General features: G+C 41.3%; 1 protein-coding gene across 1 annotated transcript in view; it reads left to right on the top strand.

The window, feature by feature from the left end:
- Nucleotides 1-15701, top strand: part of AGBL1 (AGBL carboxypeptidase 1) — a 308675-nt gene that overhangs the window by 111189 nt on the left and 181785 nt on the right. The window contains exon 18 of the mRNA XM_042471034.1: nucleotides 3047-3227. Coding sequence (XP_042326968.1) covers nucleotides 3047-3227 — 181 coding nt within the window. The remainder of the gene's footprint in view (nucleotides 1-3046; nucleotides 3228-15701) is intronic.

The following is a 15701-nucleotide window of genomic DNA, read 5'->3' as shown; positions in this document are numbered from 1 at the left end:
ACACACTTTCACACACTTTCACACACACACACACACACACACACACACACACAAACTAAGTAACAGTGAATTATACAATTGCAAATAGGTAATAGTCTACTGATCCTGAAACATAGCTCAGTTTCAGGACAGCTGGATTGGAAGTGTCTCAGTGGCTGCCAACAAAAACATGGGGTGGCCAGCTACTGAAGTGCACAGCTGAAATCTGATTCCGAACTAGACCAATTTGCTGGTGCCATGGCACCCACGTTTATGCTCAGAAATGTCTCCTAAGGGCAAGATGTTAGGAGTTGATGGCTTAAAATCTTTCCCAGGAGAGAAGAACGGAGTGGAATATGCAGTAATGACTGGATAAACAGTGTAAATGTTATCAGACAAAAAGAGTTCCATTCCCAGAAGGAAACTCCATTTCTCTGCTGCATGGAAGCAACCTGTGTAACAGATCTTTCTGTAGCCTCTTCCTAAAAACGAACAGTTTCTTCTCTGTCCTTCCCTGGGGGCACCTTCTGAATCAAAATCCCAGAAAGCAATTGAATGTAGCTTTACATCTTTCAGAAGTGTTTGGGTTAAGCATGACAAAACAGCCTCTGAATCAGCATGGTGCCATCAACTGTTGTTTTTTGTGAGTGGAAGGAAAGCGATCTCTCACTGAATGTCATACCAAATCATATAATTGTCAGATGGGTTGCCAGCTATGGATCGAGATTGTCGACACTCATCATTTTCAGGAAGAAGATATTTCATCCACTTTCCCCCTTTATCCCCCCTGGCAAATTTGGAAATGGCCTCAGAATCAGAAGTGGCTTTTCATTATCTGAACAAGAAAAACTCTGAATCATACTTGCCATTTTGAGTGATGATCTTCAAAATAATAGAGTAAATAAAGACTACCTTGTGTGCTAATGTTTTCATATGGGACCATGTGTATTAAAGTGTTACTTCTATAGTGGTCTCTGCTTTGACAGCCAGTGCCTACAGAGCCCTCTTCTAGCTTGCACCATTCAGTCTCACTCTCCTTTGCAGAAATAACAGGTAAGGTCAGGAAGGATATTGCTAAAGAGTTGGATGAGGTGTCCTCCTGAAGGGGTCAAATATGAAATCACTTTTGGGGTGGATGCTTTACCTTGGTAAGACCGGAACCAAAACTCATTTCAAGCCTAAGACTAAAAGATCACAGAGAATTAGATTTAGCTGCTGCTAGTTTTAAGGCTGTTTTCTCTTTTTCTCTTTTGTATTTGTATATTGTATTCAGTGTTATTGTTTCCAGTATTGTTTCATTCCATGTTTTTTTCGAGAAAAACTCAGTTGCTTATGGAGACAGTTTCAAAACATGGAGGGACATCTAAAAGGAAAGACGATCAACCTCACTGAAATGTGCCACTGGTCATTCTGCCAAATTGTAGCCAAAAATTGCTGTACATTAGGCTGTTGTTAAATTCTGCAAAATTCAATAAATGGAAAGCCAGGATATGTATGGCCAAGCAACATCTGAGTGTGGTCAAGAGTGCAAAAGTTATGAATGAGAAAAACATAGAAGGTTGGAAAGGCAAAGCAGTTTGCTTTTGTCTGGATCCTTGGGGAAGGGTAAGATTCCACTTCCTCCTTTCCTCTTTCTTCCCTGGGAACTATATTTACACTTTGCACTGCATTTGTAGCAAATGAAGTAAGACAAAAGGGGAAAGTGAGAAAAGGAGAGATAAACTGGGACTTTTTACAGGTCTCTAAAAAGCTGGACAACAGAGGATTAAATAAGACTATTCCTGCCAAATTGGAGAGTATGTCCCACCAGGCCTTTTTTTTTTTGTGGCAAAATGGAACACAAAGTAACTAGTCTTTCACTTCCAGTTTTTTAAAAGAGATTTTTCTGACTTTAAACAGCTCTTGGGAATGGGAATTACTATTAAAACACATCCACATCCAGCTTATGATGGTGGTGAAAAACAGACAGGCAGAATTAACATCAACACTCTACTTAACCATTCTTAAGTATTGAAACCTCAGGGCATTTATATGGGGAAATGAGCAGACTCTTTGGTAATATTTAGGGCTATTATATGCAATCATAGATATACATACATATACAGTCTTTTTAGGGAAAATACACAGACATGTCAATGTCTGGGCACATTGCTTTCATCACATTACATTGCACTGCATGCAATGCAACATACTTTAGATTATATGCTTCCAAGGGTTATAATATATATAACCCCCCTGAGCATTGCTATTTCTAAAAAACATCTGTTACATAACTAAGAACATCTGTAATGAGTATCAATTATAATCATAATGCAATATCTGTTTATTTTACTGTAGCCTAGATGTTTCTCTTACCAGCAATATTTATCAGCTTGTGTGGGTAGTTTATCATTTATCAGGAAAAACATGGCTTGGAGGCTACTTTGCAAACTTGTTTTTATACACATCTTCTGATAGACATAGCTTTCTGTATTATAACTTATGCTGCACATGTTATTATATATATATATATATATATATATATATATATATATATTCCCAGGACTTAAAGCTGGCAACCAGATCATCCTGTCTTGTGCGGATCTCCAGTTTTCAGTCTAGCAATCGTATGATGTATAGCAAGCATAGATGACTTTCACCCCCTCCATTTCCTTTCTAGTGTAGGATATATATCTCTTCAACTACAGACAGGAACAGCCATTGTCAGATAGAACAAGAAAACAAGAGAGAAAAAGCTGGGAATGCAAAGCCAAAGTGGATTGGAAAACCTTGATAATCTGATGACATCTGCCTGTACTGACTATCAAAAACAGAGATCACTACAGGCACTTGAGGCTTTGTTACATATAACATTTGACAGAGTTATGAATCTACCAGGTCTTTGAGTGTCTAAGAGACCTCTGGGTGTTAGTCATACTTTGTCAAGAAATGATGCTGATGGTGGTAGGGAAACCTTACTGTGCACTTGGTACCGTTTTGGAATAAATAGCTAATTTGACATGCTGGGGGAAGACGTTGTGGAAGGAAGAAGAGCATTAAAAAGCATGTAAAACATCTTCTTTTCTAGGTGAACGTCCTTACGTGATGCTCATGGCACGGGTTCACCCTGGTGAGAGCAATGCCAGTTGGGTAATGAAGGGGACCCTGGAGTTTCTTCTCAGTAGTGATCCCATTGCAGACCTGCTGAGGCAATGCTTCATCTTCAAGATCATCCCCATGCTGAATCCAGATGGTGTCATCAATGGCAAGTGAGTTATGCGTCTGTTTTGCAAATAATACAGGACATTTAAGTGAGCATTGTTGTATTGTGTATGAAACTGAGTTATAGATAAAAATGGAAATTTAGAAATAAATACTGTAATTTAACTAGAAATACAACCCATCTAGCTTGGCACAGAGTCACCCGTACATTCATGTGGTCTCCAGGGCCTTCCAGGAGTGAAAATAATGTTTTGGAAAAAATATTTTACATTTTATTTTGCCTCCACATGACTTCCAACAGCTTCTTGGGACATGCTTTTGCCACACACACTCTACCCATCCATTTTAGGCTCTGGAGAGGACTCTTTAAAATTGCGAGCGACACCCAGGTCACTTCCTTTTGCAAGAAAAGGCCACTCCTGGGCCTAAATTGGATCAGGGAGACCCAAAAATGTGAGCATAAATGTATTGATTTTCTTGGGTAGAGGACTATGCTGGGGGTGGAGCCCTCTAAGATCCCCTATCCATTAGCACTTGCCCACTTCTCTGGAAAGAATGACAGCCTTGAAAAATCCTTTCCAGGCACATTTCTGCTGGAAAGTGAGGGTACATGATCACATTTTACTGCCTCGTCCACTTTTTGATTCAGCCAGAACTTAAGTATTATATGACCATCACTTCTTCATTCCTATCTCTTAGGAGATATGATTGTTCTGCATGTTACCAAGTGTCTGCAAAACCAAGGAGGTGGTAGAAAGAAATCTCATCACAGACATCATGAGTCGGCCTCTTCATTGCCCAGAGCAGTGCAGGAACCTGCCCTTGGAGTCTGTATAAGTGAGTTAGCAAGTATACCAGGGGCCATATGCAGTCCATGACAGCTTTAAGGTCCCAGGACCCCCAAAGACATACCCTCCAACATGTCATAGATGAAAACAAGGACAGATGTGGCTAAGCAAAATCAGACTGTGGTCAAGATGGCAAAAGTTAGGAGACATTTCAGCAGTTTGCTTTGGCTTGAACCTACTAAGAAGGCCAAGAGTCCCCTATCCCAATCTTCTGCTCCCCATATCCTAGGACCCTGGGAGACCAGGGTTCAAATCCTTCTTCAGGCCACCAGGCCAAAGTGGGAAATAGAGATGTATTTTAGTCTAATGCTCATATTCAGGCCTCACATTCCTCAACACATTCTTTTGTCCTCATTTTCCTCCATGTTGCTCCCAAGACCAATAGGATCATCAATACTGAAGTCTTTCTAAGCTGCCTATTGAATCATGCATATTGTGTGTATACCTGGGGAGTTAATGCCAAACTCCTGTTACAGGGCTATCAATTTGTGATGAAATGGTTTTGCGTCTTCTTTGCCAGATCCAATAATGCCACATAATCAGTATACTGCATCCTTATCCTGCATACTAAGAGGAAACATAGTCTCCTTGTATCTATCTTTAATGCAGTCAAAATGGCATCATCCAAGCATAAGTGGGAGGAACTGACACACTGTGAGGCGAAACTACCCTTCACTTTCCAAGTGCCCAAGACCTCATAGAATTATAAAGATGAAAAAAACCCAAAGGGTCATCCAATCCAACCCCCTGCCATACAAGGAGACACAATCAAAGCATTCGCAGTAGATGGCCATCCAGCCTCTGTTTAAAAACCTCCAAAGAAGGAGGCAGTTTGTTCCACTGTTGAAGAACTCTTACTATTAAATTCTTTTGACAAACAAATCAGAAAATCCCACAAGTGAGCTTTCCCCTCCTTGGAAGTAAAAATACCACAACAATACATTAAATAACAATTAGCTGACCCTTTGTGGCAGTCAGATCAGCTTTTGAAGACATTCAGCTCACTAAAGCAGTCCTGCAAGGCATGGAGGAGCTGCAATGTTTGCAAAGTGCAATGGATTATTTGGGAGGGAAGAGGAAAACCCATTGAGTGGGAATTCCCAATGCTGTTCAGAAGGACTGAGTGGAGAGGGAATGTCCGCTGTTCATGATGGTGGTAAAATACCCTGAAAAAGTGTGCAGCTGCCTGGTGTCCTTAGCGTATGTGCTACACACTTCGTACCCTTCAACATTTCACAGATGCAAATGTGGCCAAGCAATATTGGAGTGTGGGCAAGATGGCAAGAGGTATCAGTGAAGAAGAACACATGAGTTAGGAGTGGCTGCAGCAGTTTGGTTTTGCTTGAGCATACAGGGAAGGAGAAGACTCTGCCCCTTCCTGTTCTTTCCACATTCCTGAATTAAATGAGTGCAAACTACACCTTACACCTTGAGTTCAGTTTGCAGTAGCTGAAGTAAGCTGAGGACAAAGGAGGAAGGAGAGGAGAGAAAAACTGGAATGTTTTAAAGCAGCTGAAAAAAATGAGATGGTAGAAGATAAACTGGGATTGTCTCTGTCAAATTAGGATGGTTGAAGGGTATGCACACAGCCGGCCCCACTTGTAAAAATACATTAATATGTTTCTTCTTCCTCCTATCCAGTTAAAAAGATATCTTAAGATATCGAGTCATATCCAGTCCTGCTGGAACATTGCATACTCTACCTGCCCCCCCCCCCCCCTTTGGGAGATCTGTTGGGTGAGAAGATAAAGACGGCTGTACCTGCCATGGCACTAGGATTGTGGAAAGTTCCTCTTGAGAATGAAGCTGTTTTGCTTAAATTGGATTGAATTAATTAAGAAATAGATTACTCCGAAATTAACCTATCTATCTTGCCTCATTGAACCCGGTGAGGAATGACTAGTACGAATCGAGGATGAGCTGAGCATCGTTCTGAATTTTTCATGTTGCTGCTGCAGAACTTCCTAGGTAGAGAGTCATTGGGATGCTTCCACTAGGCCTGCTGCCCTTGCTAAGCAACTGAGCAAGCTGGTGTCCAGATTTTTAGCACTTCACCTGAAGACATAATTGATTATTCCATTCTGGAAACAAATTGATATATTTTGTTCACTTCCTGCTTTTCTTTTGTCATGAAGCCCCAGGTGACTACTGTACACAGTTGTCCCTTCCCTTATGTGGGGGATCTGTTCTGGACCCTCCCACATAAGAGAAAAAACACAGATGCTCAAGCCCCATTTAAGTGAATGAGGCTCATGCCCATGATAGCACGCAGCACACCATTGCCTTTTCCAGTGCAAGGCACTGCTTCTTCCGGTGCGACTTCCAGCATATGCTGGAAGCTGTGTAAGGCATGCCTGTGTAAGATGCAGGCACACTGTACTTGACTATAAGTTGATTTCATGTATAAGTCAAGGGCAGGTTGTAGGCCCAAAATTATGGATTTTGGTATGACCTGTGGATAAGTTAAGGGTAAAACATAGGAGCATGATCTAATGGAGCGAAGGAAAACAATGCCAAAGAGCATACAAGTATATTTCTACTTGTTGATTCTGCTAAAACTGGTGATTCCCTATCTTCTTCTGAAGCCTGGGGAAGGTTGGCACAGATAGGGCTGTAAAAGAGGGAGTTGGGAATTTCATTGACACACTGGATCATGGCCGCTCTCAATGCTCATTTTCTACCCTTGAACAGTTACACCCCGGAATACGTAGATCCCTATCACTCTAGTTTGTGTTTACCATTGCACTTCTCAATATGATAATTCTCCAGGTTTGTATTTAGTTGGTGCGTTCACTGATTAATGCATCTCCTTGGTAAATTAGTTGCCTCCCTTTTAACCAATGAATCAGTTATTTAGCCAATTAACATAAATATTGCAGCATTTCGGTAGGAGTGACATTGTGTGTGTATTTAATGAAGATAACAATTTCTCTTGAGTGATTAACGTGGGGGAAAAAATCATTCCTCATTTGCCAAATTATCTTAAAACACATTGCTCCAGTCAAGAAAGGCTGATCATTTACAATGACAACATCGGTGCCAAAGAGGCTTTTGAGGAAGGGGGCCTTGAATAATAGTTAAATTATAAATAAATAAATATCTACATTTTTAAAAATCAACTATTCATGAGTTTGTTAATTAGTTACCCTGTTAATAGGATTGAAGACTACAATGCCATGATTTATTACTGGGTAGAAATTGTCACTAAGCATTGTGGATTTGCTTTTGGGGAAATTTGGGCAAGGTTGCATTTACTCCAATATTTCACTAATGAAAAAAAGGAGAGATGAACAAATCTGTCCTAGTCACTTTTGATAAAATCTAAATTTTAATTCCACCCTGTTTCCTTATCAATTTGCAAATGATGTTTTTTAAAAAAGGTAGTGCAGAATTTGTACTTTCATGCATATGATAAAGTACATGCGCTTTTATAACTTCCCTGAGACATGCCTTGTCTACAAGCACCTTGCCTAATATATTTCTTCGTGAATGCTATTTTCTTTAACATGTACATTTCTGGTATACATTTTATTAAATCAAAGAATTGCATAACAAAATAGGAAGAAGGATAAAAACTGGGGGATAGTGGTTCTTTGCTATTTGTTCAGGAAGAATGACCCAATTGTGAAGGAATTTTGTTTCCATCCTTTAAAAAAAGGGTGGGGGGAGTATACTTACAAGTTGTAAAACCATATTCTTAAATCCAGGAGTGTGTTTGAGTAAGCTCTTATATACTCTGCAGTAGATCAGAGCTGTAGCATGTATAGCCTTTCCAATACTGTTGGACTGCAGGTCCCATTAGTTCTACCAATAACAACCAATGATGAGGGTATACACATGTTTAGTGTCTATATTAAGCAGAGTACAACAGGGTTAGGGCAATATGAGCTTGTGGCAGAGTCAAAAGTAATTATTCTGGATGATCTTGTATGGTTAAAAAAAATTATGGGCCTGAACAGAACAGGCCCAAATAAAGCTGCTTCAGGTCACTTTGGAGGCATACTGTTTAAATGATGCATATGTCCTAAGAGGCCAGAAGCCATGGCAAAGCTATGCTCCAATCCTAAGGACTGGAGTGCACCTTTGGAGCAGCTTCTGCTTCTTAAGCTGCATGTGTCATTTAAACAGCATACCTCCAAAGTGACCCGAAGCAGCTTTATTTTGGCCTGTCTGTTCAGGCCTTACATTTATTGTTTCAGGAAATCCATCTTAGGATAGGAAAGCAGATAGATAAAAGAAGCTGACCTGCACTTGGTTACAAGATCACCTGGAAACTGTTTCTCCTGTGTTGGGGGCAAGCTAGCAACCATTACTGGGTTTAGAGCTGCATCTTCTTCAGGCAGAACTGACCTCAACAAGTATGAAGGAAGCAAAAGGTGTTACAGAGAGTGAGACAGGATTTTAGGGAATACCATATAACTGCAGAAAAGATGATGGAAGTCATTATTTGTTTGACTACGTAGTAGTATAATTTGTAGCTTTTTATTGTTTTCTTTGTGTTATGTGGAACTGTATTTTTGTTTGTGCGTTCTTGTGTGTTTTATTCAAATTTTAGTAGATGTAGAATTTTAATAACAATGAGTTGGGGGAAAGAGAAGGAAGCAAAAGGCTTAAGTACACAGAGCAAAGAAAGCATGCAAAGGGATCTTGCAGCACCTTTGAGACTAACTGAAAGAAAGAAAGAAGCTGGCATGAGCTTTCATAGACTTGAGTCTACTTCCTCTAGGATCAAGTCTATGAAAGCTTATGCTACCAGCCCTTTCTTTCTTTCTTTCTTTCTTTCTTTCTTTCCTTCCTTCCTTCCTTCCTATTAGTCACAAGGGTGCTACAAGATCCCTTTGCATACTGATTTTCCAGACTAACATGGCTATATCTTTGAATTCTAGAACAAAAACAGATACCGAGAGGTGAAACAAAAGACAGATGTGCTTCTCCCCACTGTGTTTTCTGCAGTTTCTGTGTAGAACTAGCAACGTTTCCCTTTGGGAAGCTGAATGCACACAGCAAACACAAAAAAGAGGATGCCGACAGGATGATCAAAGAGACAGACACAGTATATACAATGCTCTTTTTCTTGTTGTCTCCACAACAAGGCAATATTTATCACAGTTTTAATTCTGCACATTTACAGGAATGTGCAAAAAAACCAGTCTTGAAAATATGCGAGAGCTCTCTGAAATTGAAAGGGTGGAGCTGCGGGTTTTCCCTCAGCTGCTGGCTGACCACTGTGAACACAACATTGGGCAAGATAGGCCTTCCATCTGTCCAAGCGTGACTGATCTCATGATCTTGTGAAAATTTATTTATTAATTTTATTAAAATATTTATATAATACAATAGTATGTTCCAAGGATGTCAGAGTGGCATACAATAAAATAAAACAAACAGTTGAAAACAGTTTTTCAAAGTATAAATAACTTGAAGGCTAAAAGCAGATCAAGCCATTTAACACTTTTAACAGGACAGATTAAAAACAGCTAGAGCAATTAAAAACCACTCACATGTGTAAATTTGGATGAGCTCAATTGTGCCCCCAAAGCGTTAGTAAGCAGGCATGTTTTATACTTGGCACTGGCATCCCAGCAGTGTTGGCACCAGTCTGACTGCTGTTCTGTAGCTGGGATGCTGTGGCAGAGAAGGCCCTCTCCCATGTCCTCCTAAAGTGTATTGCCATGACTAAAGGAGTACAGAGTGCACTCCTGGTTGTTGTTGTTGATGATTTTTCTGTTGCATTCTGGTCAGCAGTATAGCTGCTTCATTTGGTACTTGCTGCAACTTCCGAGTAATCTTCAAGGGCAGCCCCACATACAGTGCATTGCAGTAGTCTAATTGAGAAGTCACCAGTGCTTTGACTAATATGATGAACACATTCCTGTTCAGGAAAGGTTGTAGCTGGCAGAGCAGTTGAGGTTTGCCCCAGGCACTCTGAGCCATAGATGTTACTTGGGCTTCCAGTGACAAAGATGGATCTAAGAGTACTTCAGGTTATCATGCATTTGTTCCCTTCAGAGGGTGTGCAGCCCCATCCAGTACTTACTCACTGCCCAGACCGGAGAATTACCAATCTGTCGTGTGGTTACTTCAATGAAATAGGGTACAGTCGAGTGGTTAAGGACATGAGCTATACATTGGGAAGTCCTCTGGTTTACACTGGCTCAGTCTTCAAGTCACTAGATAGTCTTAGGAAAGCACTGTCTCCCATCTGTTGTGATGGTACTAAGGATGGAATAGAAATTTGCAACAGAAAAATGTCCATTTCCCACCTTGCTTTATAGAGTGCCAGTGCTGTTTTTGTTTTGCAGACACAAGTTACATAAAAGATTTGTAGATGTGTAGCAGTAGATGATCACTCCCTCCCCCATGTTTGTTTGCAGAGAGAGCACTGAGTGTTTGCATATATGTCTTCAAGTTGCCTGTGGATTTATGATGATCCTATGGATTTCATAGCATTTCCCTAGATAAGGAATGACACTGTCCCACCCTTTTTAAAATGCTGTATCCTCCTTGCACTTTGTCAAGATTGTAAATACAGGTTTCACCTTTGTCTGGTTCTTTGTCTGTGTACCAAGCCGCTACTCTTTGTTCCTTTCTTCCTGCTAGCCATTGCATTTGCAATTCAGATGTTTATTTACTCCAGCCTATCAATTGCATTGCCTGCGGGAATAATGTTCCACTCAGGAACAATGGGATACATTGTTATCGTCAATGCGTGGCAGGGGATAAGGGCATGGGTGTAAGTAGAAGGAATGATTTCCCCACCGGGTCCAAATGTAGCAGCAACGTGTCTAGCTGCCATATTAAATTTCAAAGAGAATGCCATGTTTAGACTTCAGTATAAAAAGAAGGGTGATCGGAAAATAAAGAGGCTGAGTCTTGTCTTGAGGCACATTTAGGACTCACAGTGTGAGACCATGTATGAGCAACCCACTGCTGTGGAATGGATGAGATACACAAATAGGGATGTGTGGATTATGTCCAGAGATGAGTTGCATATAAGTGGATGAAATGCCAAGGAATGGAAAAATCCCAAGGGAGAGATTAACTGAGTATGTAGAATGGATACTACCCACTTACTAAGAAATTGCTCAGAGGAATGGATTCAGGAAATGCTTACATCCATAGAGGGTGCCTTTCCCCCTCTCCCGACCCTTTAAAAATATTGAATTTAAAAAAAGATACAACTAGCAAAGAATGGAATTACGGGGAATATTGTTAGACCATTGCATAAAAGTATTCTTCCTGGGTTCACTGTGGTGCACCAATGACGCAAGCACGGAGCCCCAATGTATGGATGCAGTACCATGCTTGCAGCATAATGGTGGCCCTCGTGTAGACAGAAGACTGTCCCAAACCTTAGAATTGGTGCCGCTACGCCACTTCCCACCCGTCTGTCTTGGGCCTAAGATATCTTTTTTTAAAAAAGCTATTCTTTATCCAGTTTTTCAAGTGATGTCTCTTTGAAACTGAGAGGCAAAGCTTTGCCAAGGAAGGGTCTGGTGGAGACTCTGATTCCTCTCCAAGCTTTTCCCAGGGAGAAAAGCCTATTCTCATCCACTTTCTCCATGCCATGCTGTCCATAATTATATATACTTTTTCCATATCTTCCCATAACTCAATTTTTAAGAAACAGGTCCCTTAATGCAGTCCAACAGAGACAGAAAGTTATGTGACCCTCCAGACGTTGTTGGACTACAACTCCCAGCATGCCTCACCATGCTGGCTAAGGCTGCCAAGAGCTGCAGTCCCTCAACATCCCGATGGTCATACAATTCCATTCCATTCTTGACAATTCCATCCTTGACCAACTCCATCTCTGGATTGATGGAACTGCAGGACACTGTTCTGAACACTGTGCATCACATGCCTTTACATTATTTGTGTGCAAGGCCATGTGAATATTTTAATGCTCTTCAATCTGCCCTATTGCACACTGTGTGCAAGGGATACTTGTGGGGAGGTAATCACAAAAAGAGGAGTCTGTTCTTTTCTGGACTCCCAAAAAATGGTTGTGGAAAGCAACAATTTCATCTTCCCTCTACTGCCAGTGCACCAAAGCCTTCTCAGTCTCACTGCCGCCTTTCTCCAGCTCACTGCCTTTATGGTGTTAGTGTAAATTAATATCTTCTCCTTTCTTTTAAAGCTCATAAAAAAGCCAGCCAGGACAATTTTGAACAAGATGATTATTCTGAGTATCCCTGCTCAGATCTGACTTTTTAACAAGCAGAGTGATTTTGCATCTCACATGCACATATACCCATAAATCTTTCCGCCTTCCCTTTAGATATGCTATTGATGCAGCTTCTGTCTACTTATCTCAGCATCTTTCTTGATTTAAGAGGGATTTTTTCTCCACCTACGTTGCTTTGAAGTGCTTTGCTCTGTATCTGCCAGAGCCTTCTCGCTTGGACATAGAGATACAACACCAGTATGTGGCATTTAGAAAGGGTTTCCGCCAGCATCACAACCTGCTGCTGCCATGTTGGTGTATACGATGTCCAACTTTTGAACACTCTTATCCCAGTAAGACTTTGCTGATCATGCTCCAGGAGGCATAAGAATCCCCAAAATGAGACAGCTTTCCTGCTTGCTTTAGCTAATATAATCTGAAAGCTATGAGCAGCAAATGTTCTTCTAATGCAGACATGATGGTGGTGATGTGATTACGCTCATGTAGAATGGGACTTGTGTAGATCTTCCCTCCTTGATCCCCTTGATTTGTTGTAGAGATACCCACAAATATGCACCACTTTTTGAAGCTTCTGTAATATAATAGCATATATGTGCTATTGTGCTTAAGTGTCCTTATCTGAGAATACTTTCACCATGTACTTCCCTCCTGGCTCGAACATTGATCAGAATGGAGACTGTGGTCAAGAAATCAGAAGAAGATTGGGAATGGGAAGGGCAGCTATGAGAGAACTAGACAAGATCCTAAAGGATATGTTATACAGATGAACGCTAAATCATCCAAGCCATTTGTATTCCCTGTCAACATGTATGAATGTGAAAGCCAGACAGTGAAGAAATCAGATAGGAAGAGTATCAGCTCATTTGTAACTTGATGCTGGAGAAGAGTGTTGAGGATACTATAATAATAATAATAATAATAATAATAATAATAATAATAGTATCCCACCCCTCTGAGAACAATCGGGGCGGCTAACAAAGTTAAAAATACAGATGGACAGCCAAAGGACAAACAAATGGGTCCTTGAACAGATCAAGCCTGAAATCTGCTTGAAAGCCAAGATGGTCAAATTGGCTTTGGCTACATGATGTGAAGGCAAACTCACCAGAAAAGATTATAATGTCAGGAAAGGAGGAGGGAAATAGAAAGAGAGGAAGACCACACATCAGATGGATAGACACAATTAGAGTAGTCACAGGCATGGATTTGCAGCAACTAAGCAGAGCAGTGGAAGACAGAAGATCTTGGAGATGTCTCATCCACAGCATTGCCATGAGTTGGGGTCAACTCGAGTGCAGTTAACAACAACAACAAACCATAAAAATGAATAAGGAACATCATGCTCAGCTAGGCCAGTGGTGGATAATAATATACCTGCAAAACCTGACAGATATTTTGATCTGTCCAACACAACAATGCTCCCTTCCTGTATATTTACAGAGTGGACCCCTAAAAATCAGTGCCTGAAAGTAGAGATTAAATCCATCAATTTTGACTAAAATTACTTTTGAGCTTGTCTCTAACTAGGAGTGTTCAGCTGTCTGTGCTGTGCTCTTTCTTGTGGGTTACCACTGCTTTATGTCCCATCTGAGCATGTCCTTCTCCTCTGCAGGAAAATGGAATGATGGGTACTTACCATGATACATTAATTTTCTGCATGGATGGGTCTGCTTTCCCTGGAAATAATTTACTTGTTGCTAGGATGTGAGGCTTCGTGTTTCTGTGAATAGGTTTGTTAGGCAGGTGCAAGGAGATAGAACGAAGTGACAAGGTTTTACACAGTCTTATTTATAGGCACCAGAGTGTCTAAACATGTGTCTACATTGTGACACTGGGATGAACTGTAGGTGTAAAAATCCTTGGTAATGAGGAGATATTTGTTTTCTAATGAGGGCCTTTTCACAGGACAGAATACGTATGAATGAGTCCTAGCTGTGTCTGTGGATTGTGTAAGGTGATACTTGTCCTACACTAGACAGGCTACAGCATCTCACAGGCAGAGCATACTGAACCATCTGCACAGTTCTGCACCCCTCTTCCCAGAAAGCAGCTTTCAAGCATGAGAGTGCACTGCCATAGTCAGAGAGAGTGGGAAATGCCTAGACAGTGTCCAGTCACAGTTGTGCAGCTGATAAGAAAAAGAGCTGATGTTACATTCCTGGATCTTAAGCAAGTCACAGGAGGGAGATGTCAAATCTTTCCAAGTTGCAGAAGTCCAGTTGGATGATACCCAGACACATCCCAACTGCTCCTCTACTTCATTGGCTGAAAGACGCCTTCTAGAAAGGTGAGGGCTGGTTGTGCAAAGAGGTGCTAAATACCTGTCATGCTCCCCTTGAGAATTCAGCTTTTGAAGATGAAGCATGCCTACTCATCAAACTTCCGCTTAAGAAATGATCCATCTTCTGAAATTGGAACAGATGTACCACAGCCATGCCCTGACAGGCACCTGAGTGCTCCACAGGATGAAGAGGTAGGAGAGATAGCCCCAACATCTCAAGAAAGGCAAAGTCTATGGCACCTGGCACAAACTCAGTCCCTCCCTGCAGATGAAATGAGAAGCTGTGCATACACAGCTGGGAAACACACCCTGAAATATGGGCTGTAAATTTGGAGCGGCTGAGTCAGTGAGCCTTATAGAGTTAAGGGCTTCCCCCCTTTTGGTTGCTGGAAATGAACTTGATTTCTTTCTCAAGCCTCAATTTACAGCAAGATCTGACTGTGCTTTTATGACCCTGGAGTGCTTCATGTTATCTGCTAACCATGGACATTGCTTAGGATTTACAGCTCCTAACCCTGGATGGTTTGGTTTTGGATACTGCTTGCTCCTTTACCTTCTAAACTTCTGCATCCTGCCCATTAGTGAGAACAGGACAATATCACCATCTACAACATCCGCAAAAGGACATACACTCACGTAAGCCCATGTTATTTGAATGTATGTCACCAATAAGATCCCAGCCTATAATGCTACAACAAATAGTGCTGCACCACTGTCACACATCTCCATGGAATGATGCAGACCCATAGCACACACGGTATCCTGATAATGATGTACACATGCATAACTTTTCCTTATGCTTGTGTATGTCCTCCTTTGGGTGCTTCAGAACTTGGTCCTTCCTTTCTCCCCTCACAGTTCTCAAAGCATCCTTCTGGGTTTTGCTGTACAATCTCTGATGCGCCCTACACACAACCATTCCATAACTCATGGAGTATGGCAGGACTGGAGAAACATCTGGCTGTGAACCTGTAACAGGAAGCAAAATGACTGCAGTAGCAGTGAGACTTTGGGAGGACCCTAATGGATCTCAGCACTTTTTAAATCATTTCCCAGAAAAACCAGAGCAAAATGCAGTGATGACAGGAAGTGATGGGCAGTTGCTGGTCCCTCAGCATCCCTCCAAGTTGCTCTTCAGGTGTGAGTTGCCCTGAGGTCAGAATGAGGCCAGGCACCTTGTTGAGACATCAGAGCAATTTGTGCC

Source organism: Sceloporus undulatus, chromosome 6, assembly GCF_019175285.1.
Source record: "Sceloporus undulatus isolate JIND9_A2432 ecotype Alabama chromosome 6, SceUnd_v1.1, whole genome shotgun sequence".
NCBI lineage: Eukaryota > Metazoa > Chordata > Lepidosauria > Squamata > Phrynosomatidae > Sceloporus > Sceloporus undulatus.
Note: the sequence above shows the minus strand (reverse complement) of the source record. Positions and strands in the feature narration are given on the sequence as shown.